Here is a 21,110-nt window from a genome sequence, read left to right as displayed (position 1 = left end):
TCTAGCCCAACTATCAGTTATTACTCAGACTAGAAGCAAAGTACTGCTTTAAATACCTATGTGCTAACCTGAACGTTCTTTCAGTCAAACACTAAAATCCAGCTCTCAGAGAGTACACTTTTGTGTCTGTCACACACACAAGGTAGAAAGTACATTATGTGTATGTTTACAGGATTTTACATGTGCCAGTGTAAAATGCTGAAAAATTTATAGTCATGTTCCAAACTATTTCCTAGAAGGCTTTTTTATCTTTAATGTGAGGTAACATTTGTTCTGCATTTCTAAAAAAACAAAACCACAATCAAATCCAAAAAGAACGGCAAAACATCTGACTGTCCCCCACTGAGTCCCTCTCAGCAGACAGCAAGAGACTGAGGAATACACCTCCACACTATTGCTATACATCGCTTTTCTTCTTATGCACTACCCTGGATATGCACTACAGGATCCATGGCCAGACAGAATATTGGTGGGCGTTGGTTTGACTCAGAGTGGGCATTCTTACTATGTCCCTCACAGCTTATCTTCTGCAGTTCCTACCTGCTAACTTGCTTCAATGTTGGTTAAGAGTCTCACCTCAGAGAAATCTTCTGTACACTCATGTCTCATTAAGCGAGACCAGACCCAGCAGCAGCAGCAGGTTGAGAGGCAAAAGGCAGAAGCAGGAGGGAAAGGACACAACTGAAAAGGACATGACTTATCTTTTGTCCCTCCCAGCACCGACAGGGAGCTTACAAAGGTATCATCTTCACCGTAATGGTTCCAAGGGCAGCTGCATGCATGGATCTCTACACCAGCCTGGCTTCACAGGAAGCTACCCTCTTAGAAAGCTAGTATCCCAAATCCTGCAGAGTCTCTCGTGACTGCGCTGCAGAAACCCACCTGAGAACAGAGCACTTGCAGCAAATTCCCTAAACAGATACAGGGTGGCCCCTCTAGACTCCAAAGCCCCTTCAGCAAGTTCTCACCCAAAATATGGTATTGCACATTATCATCACTGCTACAGCCCTACCTGGCAGCTTTGATTATTTGCAGAGACAGGTTGTATATTACCCTGTGCCCCTATAACATACCATGAAATTACCATCTTCAACACCAATATCTTAACCTATAAAGCTTAATAATAAAAAAAGATAAGTTTATGTGAGAAAAATTGCAGCTGCCATTCACGTTAATATGCAAGTCTATACAGGCTTTCATTAGAGGCAGGACAGTGGAATTCAGTAATACATCTCAAGAAATAAAGTTTGCTATGCAACGTGACAAACCAGGATGAACGCTGCGAGTGACTCCCTCCCTCAGCAAAGAGAGGCAGAACCAGGCTCAGAGACTCAGTCAGGCTGATCAGACACTGCCAAGTGACACAGCTGAAAAGCAGATGCTACCTTCCTTTAATTTAGTAAACCCAGCAAGGTGGCTCAACAGACCCATGCAGACATGACGCAAACCAGCTGCGGGTTTTACCTCTCCCTGCGGCAGCATATTAATCCATCTCTCTCAGCATCACCTACGAAGGACGTCCCTCCTGTCCCATAGGGCAAACCTCCAGGTCCACATTCATGATCACTGTTACCCAGAGGTAGCCTGAAGTCAAAATATGTCATTGCAGGTCACCATAACAATCAAGATGTGATGGCTTTTCAGCCTCTCCTCACAAACCCCCCAAGCTCCCATTCCTATCTGCTGTCTTGTCACACACATCTCCTCTGATCCCTGAGAAATGTGCGCTATTTTAACTTGCCTCTGCCCAGGATCCTGCTCACCATGTTTCCACCCTTCTTGCAGCCGTAGCGAGGAAAGGGATGGCCTTGTACCTAGGTCTCCACGTTTACCTGTAGTACAACCTTCTTGTCTAACACCAGGCAAGTCACTCATCTTCACTACTTGCATGAAGGGATATAATAAAACCTCAGAAGGGTGCTGTCAAGCTGCAGAGTTTAGCAATGCAAGAGACAGAAAGCCCATATGAAACCACAGGCAAGGAGCTCAGCTGCTTGCATCTGACCTGTCTTAACGTCTTCGTTGGCGAGTTAGCTGGTCAGTACAGGTGTTCATTCCCGGAAAATGAAAGGCACTAGAAACATGCAACGGCTTTCTGAAAGTACCAATTTTGACAATCATCATTGTACCTGGTATGCAGGTTGTGAGAGGGTGCTCCGAGCACAGGAAATGGCAGAGAAGAAAGCGTGAAGCTGGGAGGGGAAACGGGACACCAGAAGGCAGTGGGGGGGTCATTGGCACCAAGCGCAGATGCAGCGATCGTGGGCCTAAAGCACAGATCGTGGGCCTGAAGCACAGCACAGCAGATGAGGCTGTGCAGAACCTGCCAGGTGGGGGAGGCACCACGCACAAATGCAAACAGAGCAGACAGGAACTCAAGGGTGAACTAGGAGAAGCAGGATTTCTTAAATTTAAAAAAAAAAAATAAAAAAATAAAAAGGTGCTAGTAAGGCACCTACTGCAGTACACAGATGCAAATCTCTAAGAAACTGTCCTTAAAATGGGCAGCCCCTTTTCCATCAACAGAGTAGCCCAAGAATCCCAGGAAAGAGGAGCAGGTGGTGACAAAACCAAATGTCTTTTTTTTCTTTTTCTTTTTTTTTTTTTTTAAAGATCTTTTCTTTTGACAGCGTGGGCCCTAACAGAGCAAACCCTACTTTAATGACAGTAGTTGCAGACTGACAAACCTCCAGCCTGACACTGCACATGCCAAGCTGTTTTTCTCAGTCTGGTACTCTATACCCTGGTGTGACTTTTCCAGCGCTCTCACAATCTACTTTTATAGTGTTGGTACTATTTTAACTCACGTAATGTGAATCTCTGTTTCAGAAAACGCTTCGTGGCCTGAGACTATTTTGAAGAAAATTCATGCAACCCATCCCTGAATCTATCCAAACTGGTAACAAATCCTGCTGAAGAGAGGTAATGAAAGGGAATTTAATCTTGACGTTTCTGGATTAAAAAGCTGACAGGCAAGGACTAGAGGACGCGGTGGCGCAGAGGACAGCTGTTTCCAGAGCTGTGCCTAAATTGACAGAGTCTAGACATTATCAATGAGAGCTTGGCAGAGCTAGAGAAGCTTGTCACAGCAGAGGTGGGAATCCAAATTTTAATGATTCAATTAAAAAATGCCAAGGCTGGCAGAAAACACTGAGCTATTTCTACCTCCGTGTCCCTACGACTGCCCTCACACTACCGCGGGTGTAATTACGTAAGACACACAATCCTTTAATGGAAGGTGGAATTATTTAAGGAAAACAGCTGGCAAATTCAGAGCTAAGTAGAAGCGCAGAAACGTCAGTGCTGAACCAAGAGCGTGTCAAACATGACCCAGATACCTAATTAGAAGTTATACTCAAATCTAACTTGCACAGGGCTCAAGAAACAGGCTGACTGAATACAGCAGAGAGGCTGCAAGAGGTACGTGCTTGAGCTTTATTGCCCTGATTACATTAGCTACTGTTCTGATCTCTCCACTCTTCCCCAGCTTTAATTTCACAACCCTGACAAATTTCCCAGGGAAGGGGAGAGCAGCATTACAGAATAATGATGCAAAAAGCCTCATCTGTGAGCTTTGGGGGTGGATGTCAAGGCAGCCCCAGAGCTTCCCCCAAGCGCTTCGCGCATGTCCCCAGCCGCGGGGACTGAGGAGCCAGGAGGGAGATGCTCTCCCTCTGCGGTGCTGGCTATCATAACCCCTCTGCCCCAAGCACCCCAGCCTAATGGGCCCCCACGTCTCCAGAATGTACTCGAGGAAAGAAAACTAGGGAATGTGGAGGAATCTGCAAAACCTGAATGCCACTCTGTCTTATGTTCACATACAGAACAAGCGTTTGCAACTGAGTCCGAAGACACCAAAGGGATTAACAATATAAGGGAATATAACACATTAATTAAGAACAACTCTATGAAAGCTAACTGTAATCAGTCAAAATATTATTTTCTTAAAATACAGCACTCTGCAAGAAGAAAGCTCTAGCTATGTTTATTTTATTTCTTCCTTATGCTATTCTCCACTGGGGCAGAGAGGTAAGTTCCTTTGTGTTTCTGAAGAAAAGTATCCAAATACAGAGGAATACAGTCATGGATACCTGCTCAGCTGTCTTGTGCAAAAACCAGGGGAACCCACAGAGATCTTCAGTCACCTGTGAGATGATCCCTGTGGGACACCCCATACAAGTTAATGAGGAAGAACAGTCTGCAACAAAAGATTGTAACATGCTGTTGTCCTGATTTTGGCAGGGATAGAGTTAATTTTCTTCCTAGCAGCTGGTATGGCGCTGTGTTTTGGGTTTAGGATGAGAATAACATTGACAACACACTGATGTTTTAGTTGTTGCCAAGCAGTCAAGGACTTTTCAGCTTCTTATACTGCCCTGCCAACGAGAAGGTGGGGAGCACCCAAGAAGCTGTGGGAGGACACGGCCAGGACAGCTGACTCAAACTGGCCAAAGGGATATTCCATACCATATGATGTCATACTCAGTATATAACTGAGACTTGGCCAGGAGGTGGCACAGCTCGGGAACTAGCTGAGCATTAGCTTCAGGTGGTGAACAATTGTGCTGTGCATCACTTGTATTGTATATTCTTGTATCAACATTATTATTCTCTTCCTTTTCTGTCCTATTAAACTGTCTATTTCAACCCACAAGTTCCACCTTTTTTTCTTTTTGATTCTCTCTCCCATCCCACTTGGGGGAGGGGGGGGCTGGGGCGGGGTGTCGGGAGCTGGTGTGTGAGCAAAGGGCTGTGTGGTTGTTTTAGCTGTCTGCTGGGATAAACTATGACACACTTGCCAATATGCTCTGTTTATTAGAGCAGAGACATGAAACAGTGTTTGAAGACTAGGTGCGTTTCTGAACTTGATGCTCAAGGACCATTGCTGACATCAGGAGCAAAAAGCTGAACAGGGAACAAACAAGCAGTAAGTCATTGACAGAGAAGTTGCTGAGATATGCTAACATACTACATAAAAAGCTGAAACTCATTAATTTGTTTATGTATTATAGATAAAACCAAAGGTAACAGAGTGCTTGCCAGACCCCTTCTTGATGGGCGTCTCCCTGTTGGGAATTTGCCCCCAGGCAAACGGGTAACAGGAGGGGTCAGGGCAGTGCTCCACTCTCAGGGGGAACGTGGTTGTGGAGCAGGATCAGGTCACCTTACCCCGCACTTGGCACTAGCACAGTGGTTAATGGAAAACGTCACAGTTCTGGTGCTCACTGTTCAAAAAGGTCATTAAAAACTTGGGAATGGTCCAGGGAAGAACACAAGAGGAATTAAAGGCCTGGAAAACACGCTTTGTAGTCAGACACGCTTTCAGGGACACAATTACTAAAAACTTCACAAACAGAAAGTGAAGTGGCTATTTCACTGCACTAAGTATCTTCCTGGGCAGAACAGACGTCTTCATTGTCAACCATAACATCACGTTCAATAGCGGAAGGTGATCTGGACAAAGTCAGAGCAGAAACTAGGCACAACTTGTGGGCATATTATTATTTTTTTTAAGTGTGACTAACTTTTTTAAAGGTTACAGCAGGGTTGGTTTTTTTTTTATGCCAGGCATTTTTAAAATTTGATACTTTCCTAGAAGATCTACAGTTGTAAAGGGGATTCAAGGCAGGGAAGCTGTACGCAAGCAGACTGAACCAAAGGACCACCACAACCTCTTGCCGTGTAGGTCAGCACAATGGGCAAAGGTCTCCATCCCTCCTCTGCCCACTCATGGTCAGCCCTCTCCTCCTGGGAACACGTGCCATGCTTACAACAGTTCCAGGACACACAAGGAGACTTGTGAGCCTTTAGAGCTCTGTTATTTAATGCTGGGCACACTGCTGCAGTGTCTAAGCTGATCCCTGTCAGCTCCCACCGGGCACAACACGGTGCCCAGGCACATCACACTTATGGCAAAGCATGTTTCTGAAATCAGTAAACAAAAGCATACTGACAAGCTCATTTTGAAAGTTTTTTGTTGTCTTTTTAGTTGTTTGTGTGGATTTTTGTTTTTTTAGAGGTTTTTTCTTTAACAGTTTCAAGTTGGGTGTTTTCAACTTCTAGGCATGCATCACCTCCAAGTACATCTTATAGCTCTCCAAGAAAGCAAGCCACTGTGTCAAGGACCTGACACTCATTGGAGCTCTAAAATTGACTCTTCCTAATAAAAACCCCGAACAACTCCATAATGTAATATCATGTAGCAATGACATAAACGATGAATAAATCTGTTACAATGCAAAACTATAAATCACGTTTTAAAAGACGCAGTCTTCTGGTTCTGTTTTTTCCACTTGACAAAATAAACAAACGTTGATAAATATGCCACTGTCCAATTCATTATTTTCAGCAATGACAGCCTTGAATAGCCTTGCGATCAAAATTTTATCAGAATATAGTAACCTTTATTTCTTTTCTGTGGCTACTACTATTCCCTTAGAAAGCTCACCTGTCACTGTGTGTCTACTAGGAGAAAAACATAGACAGCACTCAACAAGATAACACTGGACATTTGGCAAATATATAATTTGCTAAAAAATGTGGTTCTCAGTCAGTCTGACCTATTCAGAAAATAGGAATGAAATTTACTGAATACTTAGGGCAAATGTAAAATATCAAAAAAGAAAAACCCATCAGAAATTATTCACTCAGGTGAATTTGATAATGATTTTGGCATCAACCAGCAAATAATCAAGTTTCAAAAAAACCCAAACCCCCAAAACCCAAAAAAACCCAGAAAAAAAACCCAAACAACCAAGAGACACAATCCTATCCACAACAAAAAGAGGTACAAAAATAACAGAATAAGACTTTCCATGCAATACAACACAAAACCCTACAACAATTGGATGTAAAACCTTCCACCGCTACAGACATACGTTACTTATCTATGTTATTTTTTGTGTGCGTGAATATAATTAGCATTTTACATTAACCAACTTCTCAAAGTTTCTTGCATGTTTTATTACTCATTTCTGGCCGTATTGTGGAGGTATCTGCGTGGAAAAAATTCTTATTGGGCAAGTGACCTTGTAATGGAGTAGAATCCTGAGACTCTCTTCTTGCAAAGCATGCAGCCATCAAATAGGAATTAACTGAATGAAAACTAATTGCTTAGTTTTATTTCACTGCAGGACCAAAATACAATTTTCTTCCCTGCATGTGGTAGTGAATCATACATCAAAAATATCCAAGCTCATCAATTCACACCATACTCAAAACAAATCCATGGGAAACCAGCATGCAATTTTGAGAGAGTTATCCACACAGAAAAAAAAAAAATACTTAAAGAAAACATGCAAATGTATACTATTTATAATGATGGATATGTATGGAAAGCCTGAAAGCTTTTTCATTTTCCTGTTTGCCACTTCTGATAGAAGGTTCTAAAGCCAAATCTATGGTGCACTCAGGTGCCATGTAGTGCAAATACATAACAGACCAAAGAGCTGAGTATTTCTCATCAGCCATTCAGGGTATCCACGCAAACCAGGCAGTACAGTTTGTCCACTCTAGCACTATGCCAACACCCACAACAGCACGCAACAAGATACTACAGCATCTTCTGGGGATGTATTCTCATTGTCCCCAGTGCAGCTTTTAGCAACAGTGATTTCTGACTGGTGTGCTATTTATGGCTGGTAAAAACAAGCTGGTACGCTATGTAATTCTTTGTACTACTTAAAGTAAAAACCCAAAACCAACCATTCCTTTTCATCCCACCACCACCAGTTACATTAATGGTAACTTCAATGGTGTAACTGAGATATATATACACAGAAGAATCATTCACCTATCAAACCTAATGTATGTGTAAAAGAATAGAAAATAATTCATGAGATCGGATTTACAGTTACTAAAGTTAACTTCTGCATTTCATTAGAACACCACAATGATTAAAGTCAGGAAATTTTAACTCCAGAACAAACTGTCGTGTTTTGCAATACAAGCTATTTAATTAAAATACACATAAGAATCTGCTCAATAAATACCCTGAAAATTACTTTCACTAAAAGAGCCAAACAATGATAGATAAAAATGAACAGATGTCACGGTTTAACCCCAGCCCATAACAAAGCACCACGCAGCCACTTGCTCACATGTCCCCCTGCAAGGGAACGAGGAGGAGAATGGGAAAAAACCTCATGGGTTGAGATAAAGACAGTTTAAGAGGATAAAAAAAGGAAGAGAATAATTATTTTAAAAAAAAAAAATTAAAAAAAAAAACAACACAAGTGAAGCACAAATGCAATTGCTCACCACCTGCAGAAAAAAACAACAACCCGATGCCCAGTCTGTTTCCAAGCAGCAATCCTGCCTCCCGGCTAGCTTCCCCAGGTATATCTGGAGTATGATGTTCTATGGCAGGGAATGTCCCTTTGGCCAGTCTGGGTCAGCTGTCCTGGCTGTGCTCTCCCAGCTTCTGGTGCACCTGGCAGGGTGCGAGAAGCTGAAAAGCCCTTGACTTAGTTGTTGCTGGGTAGTCGTAGTGCCTACACTAAAACCACCAATGTGTTATCAACATTATTCTCATCCTAAATCCAAAGCACAGCACTATACCAGCCACTAGAAAGAAAATTAACTCCATCCCAGTTGAAACCAGACAACAGAATACATGCATGGAATAATGATGCAGATGTATTCACTGAATAATGAGAAGGGTTTATTCTTCTAATGGCTGGAATGGCATCGAATTAAAGCAACAAAGTAAAGGCAGTCAAATCACAGTCAAAGATTTGCTGCTTCACATTGCTACTGATTACCATTGGGCACTTATATATCATTGCTATTGCAGTGTCCCACGGTAAAAATGGTTTGTCTAAGGGTCAAATTTCCACGTACACCTCGGTAGGTATGTGGCTTCACAGGCACAGCAGGAGCAAAGCTGCTCTGCTGTGTATTTGATGCTTAGCGGCCCACAGGAATGCTGGAGGCAGGGCAGAAACAAAGTAAGAGGTGTGAAAAAACAAAACTGTGTTGGTAGATCCTTCGCCACACAACTCCCAGGTTGCTATGAAGACAGGAGAGGTGAAGTACTGCAGCTTGAGTGCAGTCTGCTCAACACTCGCATCCAAAAATCAAAGCCACGCAGTAGTTATAATTAATCTCTGCTCTTTTGCTGTGTCATTCAGATCTGGAAACAAACTTTTGTAATAATGCTGCGCTTTTGAAGATAGCAAGATGAATGCAGAAAAGCATTAATCATTCATTCCTATGAATTTCTACAGGCATTGAAATATTGTTGACTTTTCTTTTTAATGCTTTATTCATTAGCCACAATATTCCATCAGCTAAATGCTGTGCTTCAGAATAAAACTGCAGTCAGCAACAAGAATGCTCTTAATATGTAACATTTGCTGTTATTGCGGCTGAAATACCAATCCATCTAAACACTGGAGTTCAGCAGGTAATTTATCATCAAATCTGTCTCTATTCCAGCTTTTAGCCTCAACTGAAAGACTGAAAAGGCCTAAAAGCAATTCTTGAAAAAACAAACAAACAAAAAGCTGAAACCATTTTTAATAGACTTGCTTTGTTCCAGGCTCATAGCTTTCATTTGATGCTTTCCAGCCCAGTAATTTTTACACTTACATTCTTCAATAAGAGAAATTTTAATTTTGTATTGATCTACCTTCTGCCCAGCTGGCTGGAAGGTCATCTTGGTTTTACTCTTCCTTTTGACAACATCTCTGGTGACTACGAAGAGCAGACAGACCACTGCAGAAAGATAAAGCTGGACTATTTGGTGACTTTGGTGATCTTTCATTGTATTTTTATTGTGCACAGGAATATCCGTGTAGCATGACTATTTAAGCTTCTGGTTTATCATAGCTTCACTTAACAGATGCAGATGTTCAAATCCATCAAGGACATGTTGGACCAGGAAGGACCTTCACAATTCTGAACGTAAGGAAATTCAGTTCCTCATAATATTCAGGGCTTTTAGATAGCACTTGAAAGGCTGTTTTACTGACTGAATACTAAAGCCTCAGGATGTGTTTCATATGTGTTCTGCAGTGGCCCAAGCCAAATTTTAATGCACCCACTGCTGTTACGGGCTTTTCCTCTGGTGTTTTCCACCTCGAGTATGACTACTTTCAAGCGCTGTCACATGAAAGTACATGGTTACATAAAACGTCCAATTTTGGTAATTTTAAGAGCAATGCTTGATTTCATTTAATCATTTAGAATTTATCCTATAATGTGTGCAAACATTTTAAAGGGCGGCGTAAGCTTCATGCGATGCACGAGCACGCTTACGCCGGAGATGAGGGGTCCCAAAGAGAACAGAGAACAACGAACAAGATGCACAGAAGTAGCATCAACAGCCAGCTATGAAATCCATCCTTCCTCTTCCAAGCTCTGAGCAGCTGTGAGGTCACATACTCTGCAATATTTGGGTCGCCTTCATGCCACACAGCTAGGGAGGACCACTCGCCTGGAATGAGCTGTACACAAAACGCACCACACCAACTACACTTGAGCTGGGAAAGCGCAATCCCAACACAGCACGGCTCGCCATGAAGGTGGAGAGCTGCACGAACTGAGCTATAGCCTGGTTGCGGCAGAGGGCAGTGACACACAAACGCTGGCAGTCCTCATTCCGCACAGCACCGACAAACACAGAAGCCTGTCGCTGTTTATTCCTAGCATACAACACTTGCCGGTCTTAGGCTTATTCTTAAGAAAAACTGCATGCTCTTTATGTGTATTGATGTGTACACGCATGCAGATGCACAGAGAGGTATACTGAATATTCACTGTTTAAAATATTAATTCTAGTTGCTTTCTCTTATTTCTTTGACAACCATATCCTATTCAATTAATCTACTATCCCCCTTGTCCTCTGAAAATCAAATCCTTTGAAACTTTTGCTTCACAAGGCATTGACTTGCATCTTAACAACAGGCAAAGAATTGCTACGCTTCAATGAGCTGATTTTTGCCTTTCCCTCCCCCATCCCTCTCATCCTTTGAAAGGTAGGAAGCTGGCTGCAGTTAGAGGAAAAGGGAAGTAGGAGGGGGCTGTGGATGAAGACAGCATAACTCTTCAGCTCCTTAGCTGGGTTAATTTGTCTCCTGGCATGGGAATAGAGAGCTTAAGAGAAAGCTACAGGAAAAAAAAATTGCAAGGCACGTGCTACTCGTGTAATAGCTGACATGTCTAATGCTGTATGATTCACAGCAGCTTTGAAATACCAGATTAAAAGGTATAACAACCTTCTTATTGAAGGGATGGATTACATTTCCACTGGGTGCAATTTCAAGAGGTGCATAAAAGAAGAAAATAGAAGTTGTGATGAAGAAGCCAGTTTTGACTTGATTTAGTTTAAATGCAACTTGCTCAGAGCAATTGATTTTTGATGAGAAATAAATGGATTTGTGTGCTCAACTAGGGTTTCCAAACAGTTTCCACCACAAAATTGCATGACTGTTGGATTTACTGTGCAGCACCTGCTGTACATAAATGTGGAAAACCATCAGAAATTATACAGTACTATATATGTATATATAAATATATGAAATGTATGTAAATTTTAATCCATAAGCATGTTCTTTATATCATTTACAAATCAGTAAACTCCCAAAATTAGTTTAGAGATTAATTTAAGTTTTGGCACAGTTTTTTTTAGTTTTTTTGTTTTGCTTGTTTTAACTAAAAAGCTCATTCATGTCCAGCAAAATATTGAACTTGGTTTAGATTTCAGACTACCTACATCTACTAACTTTGCCTGAGAGTCAGTACCACATTTCAAGTCTCTTGTTTCTCAAAGCAAAACTGCAGAGGAAAGACAAATAAATAAAATAAGAATTAAAAAAGAAAAAAGAAAGATTGACCTGGGCTAGAAGTTTAGATCGAGACGCTCATTTTGACAAATGTTTCAGCTGTTCAGGTTCAGAGACTGGTCCTATCCCAGATCTAGGGATGAATTGTTTAGATCTAGAATGAAATTACCCAAGTGTTCAGGGAAATCTGTAGCAGGCTCAGTCCTTCAGTTAAAACCCTGTGGCCAAGTGATACAAACAGCCAGAGAGCCCAGGGGAAGCCAAATCCATTTTCAGCCAAGCTTATGGAGTTTTTTGGTCCCAATGAAAGTAGTTTCTGTAAGGAACCAAGGTAAGTTCTACATCTGGGGAAAAAACAAAACAAAACAAAACAAAACCCCAAAAAAGCATTGAGAAAGTGGACATTGTGGCAAAGCACTCAGCCACACAGCCTGCTCTCTGGGCCCTGCTAGGTGACGGGTGCTGGCTCCCGGCTCCTGTCAGCATCGCTGGTCCCGGTCCTGCTCCCCATGCCACGACCTCTTTATACAGCTCCTCTGAACAGGGACCTTTCAAACCCTGGAGACGAGGAACTCTCTCTTCTCCCTTGCACCTCTGGCTGCCACATCTGGATGAGAGATGTGTTTGAGTTCCTCTGAAGGGAAAAGGCAATGAATACCCTCAGACTGGCACCACAGGAGCTCATTTTGCAATGGGTGTATGAAGTCCTCCAGCACAACTTGTCTGTACAGAACTATGCTGTCAGGGAACGCTATCAATAATAAATTCTCTCTTTCCCAACACTATGGGATTTCCATACTCCAGCCAAATGCATTTTCTTTGAGCGACTGACATTCTGATGTGTTCTGGGACAACTCCATAGACATTTGCCAAGACACATGCTGGCTTCTTCAGACAGAGACACATGGCAGTTGAAACTTGGTTTAGATGATAAGTCTCGAGTAACGACAGGCCATCTGGCACATTTCAGTAATACCGGCACTTTCTGCTCAGAGAGGTCCGGGACTTAAGTAAGACAGACACGGCAGGTCAGCAGTGAAATGCACTGGCAGGGCTGCGTGCACGCAGCTTGCATGGCAGCACTTAACCCAAGCCAGTACAGCTGGGACATCATCCGTCAACCCGATCACAGCCACGCAGGCAGGGCTGGGAGCAGAGCAAGATGACAAGCGAGTGTTGGAGTAAGGGTCAGGGGCAGTGCGCAAGCAAGGTGCCAGCGAGGGGACCGCTGCTGGAAGGAGGAGGCATCACTCAAAATGGAGTTGTGAGGACAGGCCTGCTTGAAGTCAGGGGGCTGTGGATCAGAATGACGCTGTATCAAAACCTCATGGGAGGATGGCAGAATGGGGCAAGGCTTGTAGACTGCATGTCTCCCTTGGGTTGCAGTGGCAAAGATACTGGTACACAGGATCAGTCAGTACCCAGGACCAGGAGAAATCTGGAATGAGCTTGGAGGCTGGAGGCAGACTGGGAAGCATGAAGCAGGCTTTTTGCACTGGAAAGCTCAGCTGTTGCAGCACCGACTTCTTTCTGACTTGTTTTGGCAATGTTGTATAGGGTCAAGTCTGAATCAGTCGGAGAAGAAAGCATACGCATTTGGTCCTCCTACCAAACAGGAGGTTAGTTTTAAGACACAATTGTATGAAAGTCAAAAAGAAGATTAGAAAGCCAGTTTTGTTGCTGGTTAGTATCATGAGATGTTCTTATAACAGTCTGATGACTGGGAAAATAGAGAATTGCCTTTTCATTTACAGAAACAAAATCATTACTAAGGAAATTGTTTTCTCACTAAGAGAGAAACATGCAACTCCATTTATTGCAGCAACTGCCATCGTGTGCATTGGCTGATGACCCAGGTTGGGCATGGATCACAGCACTACTCAATACCTGCCCTCGGTCAGTTTTTCATTCCATACTCTAAACTTACTGTTGGATAGACGCACATAGAATCATAGAATGGTTAGGGTTGGAAGGGACCTCAAAGATCATCTAGTTCCAACCCCCCTGCTGCGGGCAGGGACACCCTCCACTAGACCACATTGCCCAAAGCCTCATCCAACCTGATCTTAAACGTTTCCAGGGATGGGGCCTCCACAACCTCTCTGGGCAACCTGTTCCAGTGCCTCACCACCCCCACAGTAAAGAATTTCTTTCTAACATCTAATCTAAATCAACCCTCCTTCAGCTTAAACCCATTACCCCTTGTCCTGTCACTACACTCCCTGATAAACAGTCCCTCACCATCTTTCCTGTAGGCCCCCTTCAGGTACTGGTAAGCCGCAATTAGATCTCCCTGGAGCCTTCTCTTCTCCAGGCTGAACAATCCCAACTCTCTCAGCCTGTCCTCATAGGAGAGGTGCTCCAGCCCTCTGATCAGCTTCGTGGCCCTCCTCTGGACTCGCTCCAACAGCTCCATGTCTCTCCTGTACTGGGGCCCCCAGAGCTGGATGCAGTACTCCAGGTGGGGTCTCACAAGAGTGGAGTAGAGGGGCAGGATCACCTCCCTCGACCTGCTGGTCACGCATCTTTTGATGCAGCCCAGGACACGATTGGGTTTCTGAGCTGCATAGATACCACACAGACTGGTTTCATCTAACTTTTATGGGCAAGCCACAGAGAATGAAAGTGAAGACTTAACCAAGAACATAATGGTGTGATGTGTCCTCCTCCAAGTGACCTACTTTGAGCCAAAAGCCAGGGAAGAGGAACAGAAATCTACTTCTAATGCAGATTAAAATGTGCCTTTGGCACGGCATCCCCACGCGGACTCATCACACATTCAGAAAAGGTTTCTTCATCCTTTTCTCAGTTTCCTGTTGTCAAGAGAGGACCATTACTGATAACTCCCTGAGGCTCCTTCTGCTGGTGTTACACAATGCCTCATTCACAACTTACGCATCAGGATAGATGAAAGCAAAACAGAGATGAGCGGTTCTTTCCCTGGTATTCAAACTTTAAATCAAACACCCACTTTGCTGTATTATAAACAGAGCTGCCTGTTCAGAGCACCAAGGCACTGCTGTAACGTTTCTTTAAGATTTTACATTTCTCCTGTGAGGAGCAATTACCATAGAAGTGTCAAGCAAAAATAAACCCCTGTTAATCACAGACACTGTGAGCCTGCCAAGTAAATCACGTCTCAGTGTTGCTGTTCCATTTTTCAGGTAGAAATAAAAAGTGTGTGAGAATGCCAGAACCTAGAAATTAAGCTCTTCCCAGGAGGGGGTCCAAAGTTTTTGAAAATACAAGCTCTTCTATTGTGTTCATGACATTGAGTGGAACTACACAAGCACTAAAATTGAGTATCCAATGATCATAAGAATAATTCAGGTTCGAGGGATTCTCTGGAGGTTGTCTAGTCCAACCTCCATCCAAAGCAAGGCCACATGCAGAGTTAGGTCAGATTGTTCAGTCCAGCCGGACTCAAGGATTTCTGAACACTTCAAAAATGCTGGATCCACCCCTCCAGGCCACCAGGCCCATGCTCTGCTGTTCTGATGATAAACAACTTTCTTCTTAAATCTAGCTGGGATTTCTTTTCTTGCAACTTGTGTGCATTGTCTTTTGTGCTTCCATCATGCAGTCCTGAGAAAGGGCCTGACCCTGTCTTCTCTATAGCCTCTGATTTCCTTCAGCTTTCCCTTCTCCAGACCAAACCACCCCAGCGCTCAAACACAGGTGCTCCTGCCTCTTCAAGAGCTCCAGCTCTTTACACATCTAGTACAAGTACTGAAATCATACATAAATTTATTTTGGTTTTGGTCTACAAATAGGCAGGTCTATGCATCTGAAAGGAGAAATGAGAAATGGGAAACGGAGACATATTTGGGCTCCAAGTTGAGCCATTATTTTCCCATAGTTTTCAAACTCAGAGGCTTCATGCACTGCCCAGTGTGTCACAAGGGAGCTGCCTTCAAATCACCTGAAAAGAATGGTACTAAGCTTGTTTCCCTCCAAATCTGAGAATTTTCTGTGAGCTTTGGAGGGAGGTTTTGTTCTTATTTTATCTTTTCACTGTTCCCTGTGCTTTGAAAAACGAGCCATTTCAAGGTGATGCCATTTCAGCTGCTGTTCCAGAACAGCCGCACGCAAAGGGGCAGTTTCCATCGCGCCAGGGAGCTGCCAACCAGGGTGGTACCTAAGGATAAATAATCAGTTTAAAGATGCTTGGTGTCTCCTGTTTCCTTTTTCTTTTGTGTAACAGGTGGTGGCTTGATGAGTAGATCAATTGCTTAATCAATGCTATGAATATTAACAGGAATATCATAAACCTGTTTCAGCTGATTCAGTCTTAAGACATCCAGTGTGCATATTGCAGACTTGAGCTTATGGAATGAGTTTTCAAATCAGCTAAATGGTTATTTTCCCCAGGAACCTTCAAGAACAGTTAGGTCATACCTGATCCAGACATAACCTGCAATTTAGTAACACAATTTTCACATCTCATTCTAGATAATATGTTTCTTTTCCACTGTAAACCCCTAATCCTGCAACTGCTTACACTGAGTCACCACCCTGAAACCAATTTCAGACAGAAAAGCCTGTTGCTCAATAAAATGAGATTAACTGGACTGAACCTCATTTAAGTAAAAACTTAATTCCAATTTCCATATTCCCTGCCTATCCCCAAGAACCCTGTAGATTTGTATTCCATTCCTGTAGCTTAAGTTGGACATTTTTTCTGATACAAGGATATCAAATCACATTCCTGAATCAATCTACACAACCTCAAACTCTGTTCAATCCAACCATTTTCACAGTAAAGATATTTCTGAAGTGCTTCAGCTCAGATATACTCCACTGCAGGGAACCCTCTTTGCAGTGGCTTGACACCAGCTTCATTGCCAGCATCCCTGTTGACAAGAGATATTTCCCCGTTATTTTACAACAGTATAAAGACCCTCAGAGCAAGAAAGGTCCCTTTGAACTGCCCGTCTTCTCTCAGTTATTGGTATGCTGTCTGTATGCAACAATGCAACTTTAGCATTTTTAGTGATCATCAGAATTTTACTGCAGCAAAGTCACAGCCACAGAGAACAAAGCCCTTCGCTTTCCAGAACAGGAGGGGAAACTTCCCTAAACAGACTCATCAGCATGTGCATCTGGTCTGATGTGGAAAGAGACTCTGAAGGACAGAGAACATCGTATTTACTTTACAGACATCCACAACATCATAAATTATGTCACAGGAGCAGTTGGGTATCTCATATTGGACAACAGTCTACTGGTGGAGAGAGGGAGAACAGCAGATTTTTGCCACTGCAGTGAATACCACTATCGAGTTAGTGAAAACAGGTACCAGAAACCCAAGAACAAATCCTCCAAGCAATTTACATCACTCTGAATAAACTCATCATCTATCAATGGCAAAGTTCTTTGTTGCACTGGAAAATATTCTGTCTGGAAATACATGTAGGAATGGTTTTGTACTCTGACTCCCAGTTTCTGCGCCATCCACGCTTTTGTACATAGAGGTTAATAAAGCAGCACACATGCATAAAAGGTATTTCACATTCCTCTACACGAGATCAAAGTCCAATAAGGGTATCTGGGTATGAGCGAGGACAGTTTCAACTTTCTTTCCCGGGCTCTTCCCTAAGATCGTCCTACCCCCAGCACAGGGAGTGACTCTGGCAATACTGTGACAGCCACAAAAGCCACGTAACATTTTTTAATAACTCACCCCAAAGAAATATAAATGCTTGCTTTCTTAAACAGAATTAAGGAATCTTGGTTCGATACTTCACCCTGTAACAACGACGTGCAGAAAAAACAAGCAAAGGGGGGCGTTTTTTTCTTACGTTCGTTCTTTTTTGTAGCTTTAGTAGCGTGTTTGCTTAGAGCCCACAAGCACCAGCTCACACTCTCTTCCCTGCTAATCAGGGTCCTTACCGGTGACGACGCTGGGGATTTTGGACAGAAAGCTCTTGACAGTGCGGATGGGAACTCCACCTGTTTTGTCATCCTGCATTCTCGTAATGATGTCTTCAATCTGTCAAAAGGAAGGGAAGACTTAGTGGTTTATGCAAAATGGTGACTGTAACGTTTATACACCGTGACTGCTTTGGAGCCTGGCTGGTGGGACGGGCTTCAAACATACCACAAACACAGACCTAGAGACGCAGCTACTGCCTCCCAAATTTAAACCCTGAGACTAGAAACCACAAGACAACATAGACCAGCTTGGAACATGGTGGTCGGATACTGACAATCCAAATGCAACTGTGCTTTGTTTGCTGACCGGGGTGACACAAAGATGGTGTTTGGTCCACATGTGAATTGGCTTAGACTCATACTGCGACCAGCTTAAGGAGATTCCCATCCAGTCCACTTTCCTGTCTTCTCCCACATTCGTTTGAATCCTCAATACTGTGGCCTTAGGAGAGCTTTAATTTTCCAAAGGGTTCCAGACAGTCGCCAACGGCCTACGGCTTGAGAAGAGCACGAGGCACAACAACTGCAGGATGATTTCCCTTGCCTTGCACTGTAGGCTGGGATGGTATGTGGCCATGGTTATCGGGCAAAGTAAACAACCAAAAGTAAAATTATCACAGAGAAAAACTTGTTAGATTTTCACAGCCAAGTTAACTTTTACTTCATGGGCACATACATAATCCATCACATACAGGAAAATACACAACCATCTTCAAAAGCCATGGCAATCAGAGGATCTGGTTGCTGGGGAAGGGAGCTTAATCCTCCTCCTGTTTACTCTAAAATGGGAAGGGATTTTGCTCCTTTTGAGGCTACTCCCCCTGCGTTTACTTGAAGGCAACGCCAGGGAGAACAAAAAACTGAACATAAGTACAGTGCAGAAATTCAGCATCTCCAAAAACTGTTTTCAAGTTAATAAGGTCTCAGAAGCCCAACAAAAATAAACCTGAAGCTGTTGGCTCTGTTAGCTTGAGCAGTTGACAGCACAGCCCTGCCCGCTGCTGGTGACAGGGGGCCGAGGCCAACGGCAGCCAGACAGAGAACACAGCTCTGATTTTACCTAAAGATTTTCTCCTCACAGACATTACAAAACAACAACCTCAGCAGAGAGGTTACGTGGTGGGAGCACAGCCCCTCTCTCTCCTAAAGGCAGCCTGAGAGCTCAACCAGCTCTCTGTAACTCTGGAAAGCTGGCTTTGTTCAGATGTGCAAGTGAGTTTCTTTCACAGACTTAACACCTACATTTCAAAACAAGTTTAATTTCAAGTCTTCCTGAGGCTGCAATACAATGTCCCTGCCAACTTCAGACACTGAACTTGATCACTGTGTTTTTAACCTCAGGCTATCGCTTAACTGAACTGTTGCACCTCGTTTATATATTATTTTTAAGTTAACACATGCCCTGAACAAATTCTCAATGGGAATGAAGTCACAAAGACGAAAATATCCTGAGATACTCAGTAGATTACGGGAGGGTTGGGTACCTACAGTTAATTTGTGATAGAATAATGCTACTTTTCCTCTAACCCAAACACTGTGAAAATTAATACCACCTTTTCCCCTTTAACTGAACTTTATACAAGGTTATTTGCTGATGAAACCAGTTTCTTCCAGTCTGAGGATACCTGGAGGAGTAACTGCTTCTCTCAGGCTGGACACGAAGCATTTCACAGCACCTCGTGGTGCTGAGAGGAGCCCAACGGCATCACTCATCGCCAACGCAGACCTACAAGGCTACAGCGCTCTGACACCAGACCTGCCAGGGGGACGGGACAGCTCGGTTGTCTGCAAAGGGTGGACCAAGAAGCTCAGCCAGACTAAGAACCACTTCAACAAGGCAATGAAAAAGCCTCTCTGTGACCAACTACTTATGTGCCTTCATCGGTACGCACTTGTTGCTGGCATTAGGGAGAGATTTTTCCAGGAAAAATAGTAGGAGGAAACTACTCTGGAACATGTTACAAGTCCCACGTCTCCAGGACCACTTAAGGGCTTTAAAGCATACAAGCATAATTTTTGGTAAAACTGTTTTTGGTAAAACTGTCGGGTTTTCTTTTCCTATTTCAATGAAAAATTCAGAATGAAAAACAAGCTAAAATAATTGTTTTGCTGCAGGAAAGTAAGCTTCTTACTCTTTTGCTCACTGTAAGCTAAAGGAACATCAGACATGATTTATGTCATTATCACCCCAAGAAAAGTTCCATTTCAAGCAAAATAAACCTTTAATTATGTTAAAAGCAAAATATATTGTTTTTACCAAAACTTTCCCCCGTTCGTTCCAAGCAATCAAGCAGGCAGTGGTGTCTCAAATGGGGCCATTAATCCAGGTCTCAGTCACAATTACAAAAGCTTACTAGAATTTTAAATGCAAATAAACAAAACTGCCCTAGAGGTAACTCCTTCCCCAAAGGCTCCTTCTTCCTCTTGTCTTCCAGCCTGACTACTGGCACTTTTTGTTCTCCTTATTTCCAAGCACTGGATGTTTGTTCTTTTCTTCCCTTTCTACTCAGATGGCCACATCCCTTTCCTTCCCTGCCCTCTCATCTGATCCAGAGACAAGTACGTACATCGTCCTCCTAGAGCATGCCAGCATTTGCAGTCTGCTGCCCCAGAGCCCACGGGGTTACAGCCTCTGGTTGTATGCAGTCGTTCCATTCCCGACGTGCTTTCTTACGCTCTCCAGCAAATTTCTGCGCTGTTCGAAGGGGACAGGGTAGCCCATTCGAAGAAACGTTTGATGATTGTTTTATCCTTTCTTAAAGTTCTAATCAAGTTTTAAATAAAATATTAAAAAATCCCTATATTTTGCAACCTATGTCAAGTTTTTGTTCAGTCTGCTACAAAGAGAAGATCTGACCCTTTGTACCAGCCTTTTTATTTTGCATCCACCCAACATTTGCAGATATCACCACCCTGGACCCAAATTCCTGCCTAGCAATGGAATTGTTCATGAAATAAGTGATACAGTGACAAAGTGGAAAAAAAGTGATTATTAGAGCTTCAAGTGTGGAGAAAAGCAAAGAGGGAACATCAAGCATGAAGGTCACTTTGATAAAAGCTTTTCATCTTAACTTTTAAGAGAGTTACCTAGGCACTTCACTGCTAATGTGATTCACCCTTCAGTTTCTGCATGTCATTAAATATCCTTTAGGTTTCCCTATCCTAGGCAGACAGGGACTAAGAGTCCTCGGATAGTTCACTTCATCAGGCTACGAGGCAGGAACTAGTAAAACTAAGCATTCCTTATATTTATCGCTCTTAAATGAGCAAGCTTCAGTGAACTAACTTCTGCCCAACAGAAGTCAGAACAGGGAATGTGTTTTTTTTCTATTATGAGGGTCACTGCTATTTCAATGTGGTCTGACTTAGCATCAGTCAAAGGAACTGTTA

At 43.0% G+C, this 21,110-nt stretch overlaps 1 protein-coding gene across 3 annotated transcripts in view; it reads right to left on the bottom strand.

Annotated features, from left to right (window-relative positions):
* RGS6 (regulator of G protein signaling 6) overlaps positions 1-21,110 on the bottom strand; it is a 293,290-nt gene that overhangs the window by 89,564 nt on the left and 182,616 nt on the right. For all 3 annotated transcript variants that reach the window (XM_075754298.1, XM_075754296.1, XM_075754297.1), the window contains exon 3: positions 17,679-17,778. In XM_075754298.1, the coding sequence (XP_075610413.1) occupies positions 17,679-17,778 (100 nt within the window). The remainder of the gene's footprint in view (positions 1-17,678; positions 17,779-21,110) is intronic.

Source organism: Balearica regulorum, chromosome 5 (assembly GCF_011004875.1).
Source record: "Balearica regulorum gibbericeps isolate bBalReg1 chromosome 5, bBalReg1.pri, whole genome shotgun sequence".
NCBI lineage: Eukaryota > Metazoa > Chordata > Aves > Gruiformes > Gruidae > Balearica > Balearica regulorum.
This window is presented reverse-complemented; position numbering and strand designations above follow the sequence as displayed.